The sequence below is a fragment of the Oxyura jamaicensis genome, chromosome Z (genome assembly GCF_011077185.1).
Source record: "Oxyura jamaicensis isolate SHBP4307 breed ruddy duck chromosome Z, BPBGC_Ojam_1.0, whole genome shotgun sequence".
Classification (NCBI taxonomy): Eukaryota; Metazoa; Chordata; class Aves; order Anseriformes; family Anatidae; genus Oxyura; species Oxyura jamaicensis.
In genome coordinates, this window is record NC_048926.1 from 50,549,772 (window position 1) to 50,566,175 (window position 16,404).

A 16,404-nucleotide genomic window follows, 5' to 3' on the forward strand; every position below is an offset into this window, starting at 1 on the left:
ACAAATACCTCTGAAATGTAGCTACAAGGTGAAAGAAACAACCACCACTATAATAATCAGTCTTAACAACTAATTCTGTGGGCATTTATCTGTTTGGAAATAGCCTGGGTCTGACTCCTGAAGCTCTTGCACAGTCAAGATTCTCTTTGAAGCCAGAAGGCTGCACTTGCCAAGATAACAGGAGCTTGGCTCAGGGTTTGGTGTTTGTTATCAAGCATGGACAACTCCAGTTCCTACTCACTCTGCTCACAGTGCTTCCCCATGAATCCTGTCCGGCAGGTACACTGACCACTGATGTGGTCGCAGTCAGCTCCATTCTGACACTGGCATATCAATGCACAGTCCTTCCCATAAAATCCTAGGGGACATCCTACAAAACAAGGAGGGGGAGGAAAAAAGGAGTGAAACAGGTGCTCTAACAATAAAATTCAAATATTCTGATTAAGTATGTTATTGAAAAGCCATTTCAATGTGGCACTCTATAAACAGAACAGATTAAGACCTACCTCATTTTAAGGGATTTAGAATATTCATGAGGCAACAAGTACATAAAAATGAGATTGCAAATTTGGGGGAGAGCAGATGATCAGAAGAAGGCAGCAAGAAGGGCTCCTAGAAGTAATATGGTTTAAGGAGAAAGGGGGCACTTTGTGAGCCAGAGCTGTGATTCTGATTAGTGATGAATGAACCTTTGGACATATTTTCTACACAGCTGATATTGAATCAAAAAAGAATAAGAATAATAACATATTGAATCTCTGCTCCTCACAAAGATTCCATTTCAGTATGGAGAAGATATATCGCCGCAAAGAGATCATTATTCACCAGCAGGAAGCAAAATAACCATGATAGCTGACAGCTGAACCAAAACAGTGAGTGTTTTCCAGAGCTGCATCCATATGGCACTATAATGTATGTGTTACTTCCTGCCACTACAACATTGTTCAGTTGAAAAGGAGAGTTCTGATTTTATGAAAATGTTATTTAAACATTGAATGCAAAACAGTTAGCAGTCTTATTTTCATTAGTTTGAAGATAATGGGTGTGCCCGGATTACAGAAAGTGTGGATGCCTGTACTGAAGATTAACCAAAGTGAAGCCATTAATTAACAATTTATGATAAAGATAATAAGACAATTTATCAGTATCTAAGGTTTCTCTCTCAAACTTCACATGAACTGTTACTGAGCACTTAGTGTGTGCCACATACCTACACCCAGTTACTGCACTTTTTGTATTTTTACATGGATGAAAAGGTCTTGTGAAAAAAATGGTATTAATGTACTAATTACCCAAAATCCAAAAAAAAAAGATAGAATAACAACTCAGTGAAGTTATGTTTCTAAGTTCCAAGTAAAATCATTTATTCATAGAAATGCTGAGCTGAGCTACAGCTGCTGTTGCAATTGCCCCCAGGATGTAACAGCTACAGGTGTTACTGACCACTTTGCAATGCCAACAAGGACTACACCTCAGTAGGTCACAGGCACAGCTAAGCCAGAAGCTATTCTCATGGCTTTTGTCAGCATTGTGTTATGTTATGACCTTTGTTATTGGGTCTCCACTGCTACAATATTTCCTGGGGAGGTTTTGAAGAGGGAAAGATTTACATGGTACCACCACCTTGCCTGGTACATATCTAACATCAACCACACTATGGTCTGCAGCCATATCTGCACATGTAGAGTGGTAGCACCTGAATGGCAGTAATTCATTCTGCATGTGCAGATGACAGACTTTTCTACTGGGATGTCTGCCTGTGGCCAAAAGTTGTCGTCCTCTGAAGGAAGGCTAAAAAGAAGCCCAAATGCAATGGCCAGCAAGCCTCCAGTGATTTTACAGGGCCTTCCCCTGCAACCATGGAGGTTATGCCTCGCATCTTCTGGATCAGAAAGGTTTAGCAGCAGGGGAAGAAATTAACAAAGTGTGAAAGTACTGAAGGAAAATTTTGTCACTGATTTGTAGACATGTTAAGACTATGAAAGGACAATAACAGTCACTTACGCTGTGTACAGTAAAGGCCAGTCCACCCTGGGGTACATTTGCACTCGCCGTCGTAGGCACTGCAGTAAGCTCCATTATGGCAGTTGCACGTGTGGATGCAGTTTGGTCCCCAGTGAGAAGGTGGGCAGGCTGAAACAACCCAGAGCAAGTAATCAACCATAAATGACAAGTTATTTGGTACTCGTGAATGGAGAGCTGCTTACAAGCACATGAGAGGGCTGTTTGGTTTGGGGTTTGTTGTTTTTCTTTTAAACAAATATTTTGGGCTGCTCCATTTAGAGCCAATAGCCACAGATTTTTTTTTTTTTTAAGCTAAGGATTCATTTTACTAAAAAGCGCTGAAAAAGACTGAATGTATGAAACCAGTGATACATACTCAATTCTTAGTGACTAAGACACTTACATCAGCTTTCTTGTGGAGAAAGCCATGTAAGCCCTTAACTTCTCTGCATTTCCATTGTTAGATGCTAGATTAAAGGTTGGACCTGGTGTTTAGGGACATGGTTTAGTGGGTAACATTGATAGAAATTTTTACATGCATGCATTGGAGACCATGTGGATTTTGGTACCTTATACTATGTTTCCTCTGACTATTTTGCTTCATCTAGTTCTTTCTTGTCAATAGTAATTTGTATGGATCCAGTCAGGCATCTGGAGAATGCCTTATTTAGTAATTATTTAATAAAATAACTTGATCAAATATAAAAAACTAGGGCTAAGCCCTTCTTTTTATGTCAGTAACCAAGTCTTCACTGATTAGCAGACTGTACACAAATCAAGTGAGGTAGAACAACACTAAGAATGTGCATCTGTGAAACTTCTTTTTGAAAGGAAGAAATAACATAAAAAAAGAAAATACTTACAAAAAGTCATAGTGAAAGAGATTTCCTAATAAGATGTTAACAAGTTTAAGAACAATGAGCTTGTTCTCACAACCACAGTACAGACTTGCTACTTGAGAAAATCTTGGCTTTGTTCTGAGCCTTGCCTGTAGCTCTCTATGCAATGGTAGTTAAAAAACAAAACTGAACAAAACAAAACTAAAAGGCCACAAATATTCATAAAACTGTCCTGAGAATACAAATCATGGGATGCTTACAACACTACTGTGAGGAGACTGCATAATTGCACAGACAAGCAAATAACAGGTCATGTAGTCTCTACACAATGCAAGTTCACGAATCACAGAATGCTTCAGGTTGGAAGAGAACTTTGGAATCATTTGGTCCAGTATCTTGCTCCAAGGATCTCCAACAATAAAAATTTGACAAGTTCTTCCAGAATGGAGACTTTGGAGCTTCTCTGGACAGATGACATGCTTGACCACTCTCACGGCATAGAATAGTTTTCTTGCATCCTGTTAGAGTCACCCTTGATGTAACCTGTGAGCATTGTCTCTTGTCCTTTGGCAATGCACTTCTGAGACAAGTCTGATGAATATTCTCTAAAACTCCTCTTTAAGCAGAGGAAGACTGAAAATGGATTACCCAGTTGTATGCTCCAGCCCACTTATTAGAAAATTCATTGTGTTTATGATAGTGCAAATGAAATGCAGAAAACTTTAGGGTCTCTTCATTAAATACCATGAAGTCCTCATTTTTGACTTACACAGTATTTCTTTACCAACAAGGAGAGAATTTATATAGCTGAACCTTGATTGTTTCAAAAATAAAGGAAAAAAAAAAAACTGTTACTTACGCTGAGAGCAGTCACTACCAATCCAACCAGGGTAACACTGGCAAGATCTGTCAATAGGATTACATGTTCCATTATTGGTGCAGGTGCATATTCCAATGCAGTTCTTGCCAAATCTGCCACTGGGACATACTGAGAACAAGTTACCAGCATTAGAATTCCTTAGTGATCAGCACAAAATTGTGATTTCTTTATTTCAAGAATATGAGATTTATATTTGGATCAAGAAAAGTATTTCTTAGTATAATATAGCAGTATGCATTACAAATTCTGGTAAGTCCGTTATACATAATCATTATACAAATAATATATATAAGAATAAAGTGCTGTTCTGAAGAAAGGTATTTTTCATACTTACGGATCAAGTGTTCAAAGAGCTTTAAACTGCTTAAGATTCTGTATTTATAAACTGCACATACCACAACAGAAACCACTTTTTGTTTTATACTTTCAGTAGACAGAATGAAAATTATTACAGTGCTTGGTATCTGCATCCCCCAGAGTCTTTACTATAGCTTGTACCTTCATTACAGAGGGCTCCAGTAAATCCAGGTAAGCAGTCACATAATCCAGTAATATGGTGGCAGGGGCCACTGCTGTGTACACACTGTGGACATGTCTGGCTGCAGCGGTGTCCATAAAACCCAGGGGAACAAACTGGAATCAGAAAAAACAAATTGCCATTGATTCCTGTACTTTATACACAGTTATGAACTGCTCTTCAGTGCAATTGTTTCTAACTTCTAATTAGCTCTGCTTTCTAAATACGCAAGGGTTGTAATGGTCACTCTTACTCATAAAGATCAATGCTTTAAAACTGTGTAAGATTTGCTCATGTTCCTGTGGAGTTTACTGTATTCTAGTCAGTCACTACTCATCTGACATTTTGTAACTTCTCAGGCCATGTTTTACTTGTGTTATGTTTGATATGCATATATATTTCACATATTATGCATACTTGCCTATACATTATATGCCGTCTACAATGTGAATGTCCTTTAAAGTATATTGGAAGACAAGTACCTTAAAAAAAAGGTTTAGCTTTATCTGTAGATGAATACAGTCATCTTAAACCTTAACTACTTCTGTGTTTCCTAACCTGTCAGACAAATTGCTATCTCTTCACTGAGAAAAATGTAGAAATGTTTTCAAGTCATCCTTTCATCTAGATACTCACCGTAACTCATTACCTGGTACAGACAACTACACACCACCTAACTTTTACAGAAGAGACAAAAATTAAAAAGTGCTCCACTTAATTCTTATGCCAAAGGTACTTGTTTCTTTGGGGGTGGTGGGGGATTGGAGTTTTGCATAAAATCTCTTTCTTTGTTGCTCTAATTCCTTGTAGCATTTTTTCCTTGTAAATTAGAATATTACGAGACACATCAAGAGAAATACATGTTGCACAGCAGCAATCAGCACTGACAAAAACTCTCTTGGAATCTTTCAATATTTCAATTTCATTCAAGATTCAGTCTTTTGGTTATACACTTAATACAAGTTAGGTGGCCACATCTCTCTAAGAGACTAACTTTTCCAAGTGAAACACTGCCAAAAGGTCTTCCTGTTTACTGAAAAGGCACTTTCTGATTGGAATCCAAATTATTCGTATGACCTTTGTCTTCCGGCCTCCAGACTATGCACCAGGGAGGGGCTCTGAGATGCACTGGCATGGAAGTCACTTGTACTGATTTCAGGCATAGTTCCAAAACACAAGGAACATTTGTACGTCTACTGTTACATTCACTCTACCTTTGGATTATCTGATTAACAGCAAGTCTTTAGAGATTAGATAGCGAGGATAATTACTGCACTTACTTAGAAATGCTTAAGGAATACTAATGCTTCACTGATGTGGGATTTAGAAGTAACCTTAGGCATTCACATTCTTTAGCTTGAGATCTTGCCCATTCTCGGACTGTTCGTCTTCCTCTGCTTCTCACTCTACCTTTTGGTAATCATTTCATGTCTCCTTCTTCCTTTTCTGCCACTTCTAGAGGACCAAGTAGCATAGCCACTGGGCCTTACTCCCCCTGCTTCTTGACCCTGTTCCTGGGAGAGCTGTGAAAACACTGCTACCTTCGATTTGCAGAGGACTCACATTTCTCTGCCCTGAGCACCTTTCCCTCAGGGCTTCAACAATGTAAACCGAAGAAAGCTAGGCTGCTGGAACATGGTGATATATTTTCTAGGGTGGGTAGATATCTGCACATCACCTTATTTTTCCCTCCACGTTTCTGGTATGAAGTGCCTCAGTTCATCTATATCTCTCCTCTTGCAACACTTAAAATTTACAATTTTTTAAAGGCAAGCATACATACCTATGTTATCCTTTACTTATTGTGAGGCCTGATCCTATTAGTCATTCTCTGATGCTTCAAAATAAATGTTAAAAAAAGCAATAGTTAAACTAATGATTCCTACCAGATTCAGTGGGAAGCTAAAGACTTTAGCTTCTGAAACTCATGGATGTTTTATTTACCTGCCAAAATGTGTATTGTGAAATTTATGTTTGTCAATCATATTTGAAAATGTCAGCCTTAGAACAGAGTCCCCTGCTCTATTTGTTTCTCAAAAAGTCATGTGCATAACAATGTCACTGCACAGAATGTGAATAAAAGTCAAGTTATATGACAAAGAGAAGAGTACTACTAGTTGGAAACATTTACTGAGTTCAGATAACACATTTCTGTGCATTCATACATTTTGACAATTAAAATCTCTGATTGAGGACTGTTTCATAGTACTTGACAGCACAATTAACAACGTACATGTATCTTATGTATTCCAGTTTCAGCAGAGAGAAGCAGAAGTTTTAAAGCAATTATTTTGTCCTTACTTCTTTGACAAGTGGTGCCTCGGTATCCTGGTGCACATTCACAGATTCCATCATCTGGAGAACAAGATGCCCCATTTTTGCAGTAACAGGACAGCGAGCAATTTGGACCCCACTGTCCCTCAGCACACACACTGTCACAGTGTATGCCTGCAACCACAAAGGAAAAAAAAAAAGGTCAGCCCACAAACAGAAAGCACTCATGCATAGCTGTTTTAAGCCTTTGGTTCTCAGAGGACTCATTTTTTAAAACACTACTAAAAGAAACTTGTTTATGAAAACTTCACCAAAATCAGGAGAATCTAACGAGAATAAGGTAAACCTGTATCTCTGCTCCTGCCTTCCCCAGACCCCCAAACACTGAGTTTCTTTTATATTCCAGTTCGAAGAGATGCACTTAAGGGCTGATCCTGAGCTCCGTAACAGGAAAGCACTTCCGTAGCCAATTCACAGGGAACATAAGAGCACCATGGGATGCTAACTCTAGGCTTCCTTTCCACAAACACTTTAAGACCTACTACAAAGATGAATGCAAATTTCTCGGTATTACAAAAGAGCTCCATCAGTTTCCAGGACTGTCATACATACATATTAAAAAAAAAAAAAAAAAAAAGTCTTTTATTCCTCTCACTTTCACCACTGGTATCAATAAAGACAAATTAAAGTAGAAAATATTTCAAATGTAGCAAAACAATGTTTTTTGCTACCTCCATAATGACTGCTTTAAAACAGCAAACACTTATTTTCAAATTTGCTGTTAGGGAAATACTTGATGAAAAGGTATTGCAGAAACTTTTCCTCCTGAATTCTTAAAGTCTGAGATAATTCTGTCTAATAATGGGGTGCAGGACACAGAATGATTTCTAATTAGTAGTGAGCTGATTACTGCTAAGCCTCATACCAAATGGAAAAACGTAGTGCACACAAAGAGTTTCAAAACACACCATGTGAGCATTCCAAAATGCTTAGCTGCAACAGTGTTAAGGATGCTGGTCAGTCAGTGTTTTGTCTAACCATTTGTGGCATAAAACTGATTAGAAGATCACCACAACCTGAACCCCCATACATGAGCCATAACACAAAACACCGACCCATCATCACCTAATTGCCTTTTTTCCGTTGCAGCACAGAAACATGAAATATAACTTTCCTGTTTCTTTTTCACACTATTGGCTTTTACAAAGTACGCTGCATGTTAAATGCCAGCAGGCTCCACTGTGGAACTCAGACCGCATTGTGTCTACAGTACTTTGCATTAACAATTAAGTATTATTGTAGCGCCTCTACTGAATGAAGCCCTTCGCTAAGGGAAAAGTGGACTGAATCCAACCACAAGTATGTCTTGCTTTGTAAGTATTTCCAGCAAAATATGCCACAGGTCCAGTGGCTGCCAGGATCCTAAAAAAGCAAAACATTTTCACATGTGACAAGAAAAAAATCTTTAACTTTGAAGAGCAAATCCCAGTGTTTGTAGCAACACTGAAAAATAATTACAGTGTTTATTCACAGGCCAGGCACAGAGGTAATTCCCCAACCCCCATAGCATGTGCTGTGTAAAGCTGCCTATATCGGAAGACCAAGTCTCTAATTAGAGGAAAGGTGAAACTCCAGACACTCAAATTGTTTGTTTCTTTGCAAGAAAATCAACAGATTGAATAACCAAATATGTGGTTCAATAGACTGCACCAACTAATGCTGGCAGCAGAGAAAACACTTGATTTTTAGAAGCCAGATACTAACCATCAGCAGACAGTACATGGGCCACACCTCAAAGCCCAATTTGTACAAGATCATTTAGTCAATACTGACCTGAAAATAATTTATTGTCAAAAAAAAAAAAAAAAAACCAACAACAACAACCAAACAAACAAAAAACGAAAGGTTTCTTCTACAATTTTTTTTTTTTTTTCATTTTTGCCTGCACGGGCAATGCCATTCTCCTAGCTGCATCCACATTTGAGAGGCAGAGAGCATAAAGCGGCTTCTCAGCAGTCTGTGACAACTTTTTCATAAAGTCTGTACTTGTGCACAAACAGATAGAAGAGAGCAGTTTGATTCTGAGAGATGATGATGCACATGAGCAGGATGAGATCACTGCATATTTTAGAAACAAGACCACTTATTTCAGACACTTCAGACTTCTCTGCTTGAGGTTCCCAAATCTGAAAACTTGGGTTTATGTCTGTGAGAGCACCAGCTGACACATGCAGGGGCTTTCAGTGCGGAGCCTGATGCTCTGTTCACTTGAGTGTTATCTGTCATATCATACAGAGCTTCACTCAGTGAACCCTGCCAGAGAAAAGACATTTTTCACAGAGTCTTAATGGGTTTCAGTGGTGTTCAATATACAATGGTCACTGTTAACAAGTCAGTGGTTGCCAAGAGTTACCACAGTGCATTATCTGAGATTATGTAGACCAGTGACATACAATAACACCAGGCTCAATTATATCGTCTTGATCGGTGCACAGAGGATGCTTTATGACAGTGCAGTGTCAAAGGGGGATATTGGGCATACTGGGACAGAAGAGACAAGGGACCCCATGCTATACAGATCCTCAATACTTAACAGAGCCAATGAGCACCATTAAAAATGAAAAAGGGGTAAGTTCCTCCAGCACACATTAGGGGAAAATTATGCATCAGGGAAAATGAAATTTAGCTTTTGTTCCTCACTTTCACCACCTACGAGGAGGTAGTCGGAATGACATCCCTCCACTTTGAAAAGCAACAGTGCATCCTAGGTATCACTGAATAATAGTTGTGACAACATAATGTACTGACAGAGTGCTGCATATGGCATCTGTTTCACTATAAAAGGAATTGTATTAAATTCACTACTGATCATAAACAAAATCAATTACTCTCCTGTGCCTGACAGTGCCAAGAATGAATGTAGCAGGGCAGAAACACAAATTGATTCAGGGATTTACTGCATCTCTGTTTATAAAATTGTTTTAAGTCTCACTCACTCACTGATATTTAGATGAGCCCAAAAGGCATTTAAAAATGGGAAACTGAGTTTAAAATTTTCACAGAATTAATTATATGCATTTTTGAGAAAGCAGAGGTTGGAAATATTAAAAGAGTTCAGAAAAAGAAAAGAAGAATTTTCCTGAGTCTGATGCTTTACAGTTCCATAAGAAGAGCTATGCTTTTATAGAAAATCTAGATATTAGGGAGGAGAAAATAACATTTTACTAGAAGTTGGAAGCAAGATTAGATTCATCTCTCACAATGGTATCAGCAAGCTTACAACTGATACAGTTTTAAGTGAATATTAACCTCTTATGCAACAAAATTGGTTTTGGTAAGTTTTCATGTTGATTTTGATAGTGATAAGGATATCTGTGAGGAAATGTTTTTGCCAGAGCAATGGACAAAGAGCTCTTTGATGGCCTTCACAAGTTGCTAGGCAATAGCTGAATGGTCATGATAAACTTCAGCTAAGCTGCTCTGAAGAAATGCTCATGCATTTTATGCCCAGTGCTTTATGCTAGGGGCCCCACATCTAAATCAGCATTCCTCCAGCATTTGTGATTGCATGAATGAAGAAAATAATTATTTAAGGATAGGAATGTTTCTGCCCATGCTAGCAGAGTGTTTAAATACTCCCCATACTGTATTTTTAACATGTTGAGACTTGGTGATCTGTCCAAGTCAGTTCAACATAGAGTTAATGGGTTTGAAGTGGAAAAATATACCAATTATTTCTTATGATCTTCCAAGTTGAAGTTATTATTGGACTCAGCACTACCTCCCAGTTTATTTTGTTTCCATTAGTCTGATAAAAGTTATCCAAACATTAAAAAGTATTTTTAATGAATTATATTTAATTATTTGAGAAAAACTGTTAAGCACTAGATTACTGCTGTTAAAAGGAGTCTGAAACTTCTGATGGGAGAAAACTGAGAGAACTCCTTCCCTACTTCTCTGTCAAATGGATGAGAGCCAACAGGAAGTAACAACACAGGAAAGTGGTGGAACATTTCAGAGACACTGTAGAAGTACCCTCATTGTCCTTAGGGGAAGAGAAGGCCTTGCTCCATAGCTGAAGATAGCCAGAAGACTAAACAGAATTGTCTCTTTAAGGAGCTAGGGAAAGGATCAAAGATTTTTCTCTAGATGTTCTTAATGCTGCTTCTTCACTGGCAGCAAAAGAATAGTTTGTGCCCAGGATTTGATAGGAAGCCAGATACAAATGCTTCTTTACAAAACCAGTGCTGTATCAGCTTGAAAGCAAACATCAGTATCTGTGATTTTTAGTGGAAGAATCACTTGTGAGATAAGCTTGGTGTCTTTATGAAGGCTGTATTGTTGCTGCATACTGCTGTCTGACCCAGTGACGCTTTTCTTATCGTCTACCACAGGAAAATAACAGAAAAAAAAAAAAACACGTCTCCTTTTCTTGCCTTCTTGACAGGTAGCAAATAAGTGTACTTAATTTACTGATTTAACGTTTTTCTTTTAAAATAGTACTATTTCTTTCACATAAAGACCCACTGCAAAGTATAGGCAACAGAGATGCAGACACAATAAGGTCCAGAGGTAGAGTATATGCCTTTACTGAATACTAAAGTTTGGAAAGCACACAGCTTAACTTTGTGGTGCACTGGATGTTTGCAGCTATAGGAACTCATGCTTCAGAAGCAGAAGTTAAATCAGCTGACATGGAGGAAAAACGATGTCTTGGAAGAGGCTGCCAGCTTGGGTGCATGAAGGCACAAGCACTATGAACAGTCTCAGCAGCATCTCATTTCTCAGTCTGAATGTGAGAAAGGCCTATGACAGTACACTTTTGTGTCTTTCTCTTCTATGTAGTGGAAAAAAAAAAAAATTGTGTATACACTAAAAGCTAAGGAGCATAGGAAAGGTCTAGTTGGTGCTTCCCTGGGGCCCTGGCTATTTGTATCAGTGGGGTGGGTGTCAGATGACAATCCTCTCTGTTATAATCCAGTAACAAATGTTGCTCTTGAAATAATGTCAGGAGCACATGGAAAGACACAGCACTTCCTCACAGCAACAACACATCTGGTGATGGACAATCTGACTAGCATCAGCAGGTGTCCGAGGCAGCAGAAAGTCACCAGTACCCTATCTGCCATAGCATACGGGTAAACACAATGCGTGCTGGTAAAATGTAGGCTGATATTTCTGCATCTGTCTTTTCCATAAACTAATGCTATTGTTTTGGTTCAGATAGCAGACTACTGGTGTTTCACAATCCCTGGCACCACACAACCTTTAAATTGATTTTAAAAATAACAAGTGTGGTTATTAGTATGACATGACATTTCTTCACAAACAGAAATGTCCAACAGAATTGTATCCAAGAAAACACTGCAGGAAGTAATGTGTTACCACTGACACCCCAGTTGCAGTGTAATACACAAAATGCATAGAAGAAAACCTCTACCTCTTTTACAATGCTTCTGTGAAAAATCTCAGTTTGCAAGAATGAATTCTCTAATATTTCAGGCAATTTGAAATATCTGTTTTTTGACAGCTGCTTGCAGGACAGGTAAGATGATGGGATGAAATTAACAGGTACTGTGGTGCTTGATGGACTGTGGTTATTGAGAGCAGTGGTAGAGGTGTTTCTTTCACAGAACTTAAGGTTTTGGTATAAACTACCAGGAGACTTAATTATCTACTGGGGGTTACATTTTCTGTGTCTTTCCTCTGCTTCATGGCTCTGTATATTAATGCTTCTTACTCTTTTTCATTGTCTAACTATTGCACTCACTCTAAATGAAAAGAAGTTATTTATAAGTTATAGTGAAAATGTCAAGGGACGAGAGTGTTTGGGGCAGACATCATCTTCAGTGTGGGCAGATGTTTCTCATTTGTACCATCATGTCATGTGGCTCCTGGAACGTGATGGAATGGTGAGATTGCCAGGAAAAAAACATCACCCTTAACTCTTGTTTTTCTCAGCAGAATTAAGCTGCTCTATAGTGAGCACTCAGTAAATTGCAGAGGGTAGGATCTCTAACAGGAGTCCTGTAAACAAAGTGACTTGTTTAGGATGAAAAATCTGAGTAGGTAAAAGAAACTAAATTAAAATCAGAAGGTCAATAAAAATAATTTTAATTATTTTTAGAGTTTTATAACAGCTCATGACACTGCAGTAGTCAGCAACTGAACTTACCATTTCATTCATAACTACAATTTCCAGATAATACATCAGGCATTTTCAAAAATAAAGAAAAGCTCCTTTAAGAAACCTAGCCACAGAGGACTTCACTGCTGACATAATGCTCAGCTGCAGCTCTGTCTTGAGACCAAAGTACAGGGTAGCATGTCAGCTAGGCTGCTCTCTGGTACATGACAACAGCACTTGAGCCTGCTTCAGAAGCAGGGAGCTCCCTCGCTATCAGAGGGAGTATGCATCCTACTGGGTCGGTGACCGCCACCAGGGCAGTACATTTCCTCTTCCCCAGCTCTGTGGCACAACTGTGTCATCCAGCAAGGGAAAAATCTTCCAAACCTGATTTATTTCTGCAAAGTTACATAAACTCTTCCCTCTGATGAAATTCCCTGGAGAACAGAGGAGTAGAAAACTGCCCTGTTCAGAAGGCTGAGAAAAATGTTGCATTTAAAGTAGCTTCTAGCTTCTCAGAAGCTTTATATGATTTTGTTGGTATCAAAGCATTTGGATTGCCTTGGATTCATCAATTTATTCTTGTTGGAAAAACAAAACAAAACAAAAACAAAACAAACAAACAAAAACCTTCAGTTGGGTTAGATAAGCACTAGACTGATCCAAAATCAGTTTCTTCTTCCCTTTGGGGGGATGAGAGGGGTGGATGGGGAGTAAGTAATACTAACAAATAGAAATTATTAAGTCTGACAGTTACTTTAACAAATCTGATATAAAAACATCTAACCTATTCTAATACAATTTGTTGCAGATCAGTATTTTCATGTGTGTGTATGTGTGTGTCTGTGTGTGTGTGTGTAAAAAAATAAATTCACCATCTCTTTTCCTTAATCCTGTGGACTAATGCTATCCTTGCAATGTAACATTACAGTTCAGCTATTTGAGAACCTGCTTCTAAGATATTCTTTCCTTTTTTAATTATTCTAAATATAAGTGTCTACACAAAGAACACATTCCTCATGGGTACTGCTCTGACATGTGAAGTGTGGGAGTAGGATTTTTCCAGGCACTGAGTATAAAGCAAACTATCCCATTTATGTCATGTTGTGTGTCTAGACATCATCAACATGTTGAAACTAGTCTGATACACACGCTGTTGAGATGACATCATCCAGGGACAGATTCTTAATTATATCTACAATCACGCAAGAAGTATTTTCCTAGTGAAATCTTTTTCCTTTCTAAATATGAAATTGAAACAAGCTTTTACTAACGGCAAAAATATTTTATAGTTTTCAATACCTGAGTTCAAGCACTGTCAAGATTTCTGCTATGCCTGAAGTTCATGTCACATACTTCATTAGCTATCCCGCATTGGTTGGAATTTTTTTGTATATGTTATAAAAGTTGCCAGATTTTTATTATGGCCTTTCAAAACTACTTCTTTTAACCTGACTTTATTCATTTATCTACTTTTGGTCTCTGATGATTTCTTTCCATATTAGAAAACTTGTAAGACATATTTCAGACGGTACCTCTAAAGGTTGTGAACATCTCTTTCTACTCCAAGGTTGCTCAAGATCAGCAACTGATCACATACTTTTTAATGTGGGTATTCTTTAATACATCTATGAACTTAAAACAAGATCGTATTTTAAACAGTTCAAAAATTTTGAGTAAGTATGTCCAAACACACACATGCAACTCTGTGACTACCTGACAATGACAGCATCAAAGGTTGTTAAAGTCATAACATGATCACCTAAAAGACAAAGCAGCATCTCTAGAAATATTAATCAATGGAATAATGGAATAATAGTTTGTATGTTTTATCTTTTTTTGTTTGTTTTGTTTACAATTCACTCAAATCACTTCTGTTGTTTTTGCATTCTTGTGGTATTCATTTCCCAGAGGCATCGGAGTTTCTGACTGCAAGTCACAGTGCAGCTTCTGGGAAAAGAATAAATTCAATCAAATCCTACAACAGTTAGCTGAATTCTGGCTCTGGAAGCCTCTCTCTTCCACACTGAAAGGAGCAACAAAAGAGAGGTACAAGGAGAAAAGCCTCTTCAAAGGACTTGGCAGAATCTTACAAGCAAATTGCACAAATAAGGAATGGGTAAGTACTAATCAACCCGAACCGCAGACACAGAGCACTAAGTACCTTGAACACAATGTTTGTGATCCATCTACAGAGCTAAAAAAATAAACATGTGAAACTCAAAGTAGGGGGGGAGGGGAGGAGGAGATCAATAGTGATTGTTTCTGAGGACATTGTAAGCTCAAACCAAACTTTTCTGAGCAGAATAGTTTGCTAAACTTGTACATTAGTTAACTTGTGGAAGGTTATTTGCTCATCTCCATCTAGTATGTCTGGCAGTATCAGAGAAAGAACAATACCATATTATATCCACAGAATCATGGAACATCCTGAGTTGGAAGTACTCACAAGGATCATCGAGTCCAACTCCTGGCTCCACACAGGACCACCCCAAAATCAGACCATATGTCTCAGAGCATTGTCCAAGCACTTCTTGAACTCAGGCAGGCTCAGTGGTGTGACCATTACCCTGGGCAGCCTGCCCCAGTGCCCGACCACCCTCTGGGTGCAGAACCTTTCCCTAACACCCAGCCTGACCCTCCCCTGTCCCAGCTCCATGCCGTTCCCTCGGGTCCTGTCACTGTCCCCAGAGAGCAGAGCTCAGCGCCTGCCCCTCCGCTCCCCTCGTGAGGGAGCTGCAGGCCGCCATGAGGCCTCCCCTCAGCCTGCTCTGCTCTGGGCTGAGCAAACCAAGGGACCTCAGCGGCTCCTCATACATCTTTCCCTCTAGGCCCTTCACCATCTTCATAGCCCTCCTTTGGGCACACTAATAGTTTTATGTTCTTTTTAGACTGTACTGCCCCAAACTGCACATGGTACTCGAGGTAAGGACACACCAGCCCAGAGCAGAGAGGGACAATCCTTTCCCTCAGCTGGGTATCAGTGCTGTGCTTGAGGCACTCCAGGGCACAGTTGGCCTTGCTGGCTGTCATGGCACACTGATGACTTATATTCAACTTGCTGTCAGACAAATCACTTTCTGTGGGGCTGCTCTTCAGCCTCTTGTCCCTAACCTGTAGGAAGGGTTGCCCCTTCCCAAACGCAGAATCTGTCACTCACTCTTGTTAAACTTCATATTGTTAGTGGTTGCCCAGCTCTCTAATTTGTATAGATCTCTATTATACCTGAAAGCATTAAAAAATCCTTTCTTAAAACAACAGAAACAAAACTGTGTGTTTTTCTTCCTGACTTCTCATCCTTAAATAGTATGAGTCCCTCCTTGAAATCAGACCCTTGCAACAGTACAGTATCACAGTGGGACACAAAGTCCTGAGCACTCAAACAAACTTAGGTTGTCACTTAGTCCTCACTGATGATGGAAGAGCTTTTCTACCACTTACAGCAGAGATCTATGTGAGAACTAAATCTCCTAAAGGGACTATTTCATGATGCTTCACACTTCTGTGGTTTCATTATGTTTTCAGAAATTCTTCTTTCCACAAACAGGGTGACAACAATGTGAAACACCCATCCGATGCATTACTAAATACACCTATTTCCTAAAGCCACAATGACAATATTGGAGAAACCTTGTAAAAGAAAGTGCAACTGTTTATGCAATAAAAAAAATACATACAGAGTTTTTGTTTTTGTTTTCCCCAAAAGTTTGAGAAACCCATATGGCAACACAGCTTCTGCATGATCTACAATCTTTTTGGCTGC

At 38.9% G+C, this 16,404-nt stretch overlaps 1 protein-coding gene across 1 annotated transcript in view; it reads right to left on the minus strand.

Moving 5' to 3' along the window:
• The window catches only part of MEGF10 (multiple EGF like domains 10), a 104,778-nt gene that overhangs the window by 13,802 nt on the left and 74,572 nt on the right, over positions 1-16,404 (minus strand). The window contains exons 15-19 of the mRNA XM_035310084.1: positions 6,542-6,688; positions 4,222-4,356; positions 3,703-3,831; positions 2,005-2,133; positions 242-370 (exon numbers count right to left, since the gene is read on the minus strand). Of these exons, the coding sequence (XP_035165975.1) occupies positions 242-370; positions 2,005-2,133; positions 3,703-3,831; positions 4,222-4,356; positions 6,542-6,688 (669 nt within the window). The remainder of the gene's footprint in view (positions 1-241; positions 371-2,004; positions 2,134-3,702; positions 3,832-4,221; positions 4,357-6,541; positions 6,689-16,404) is intronic.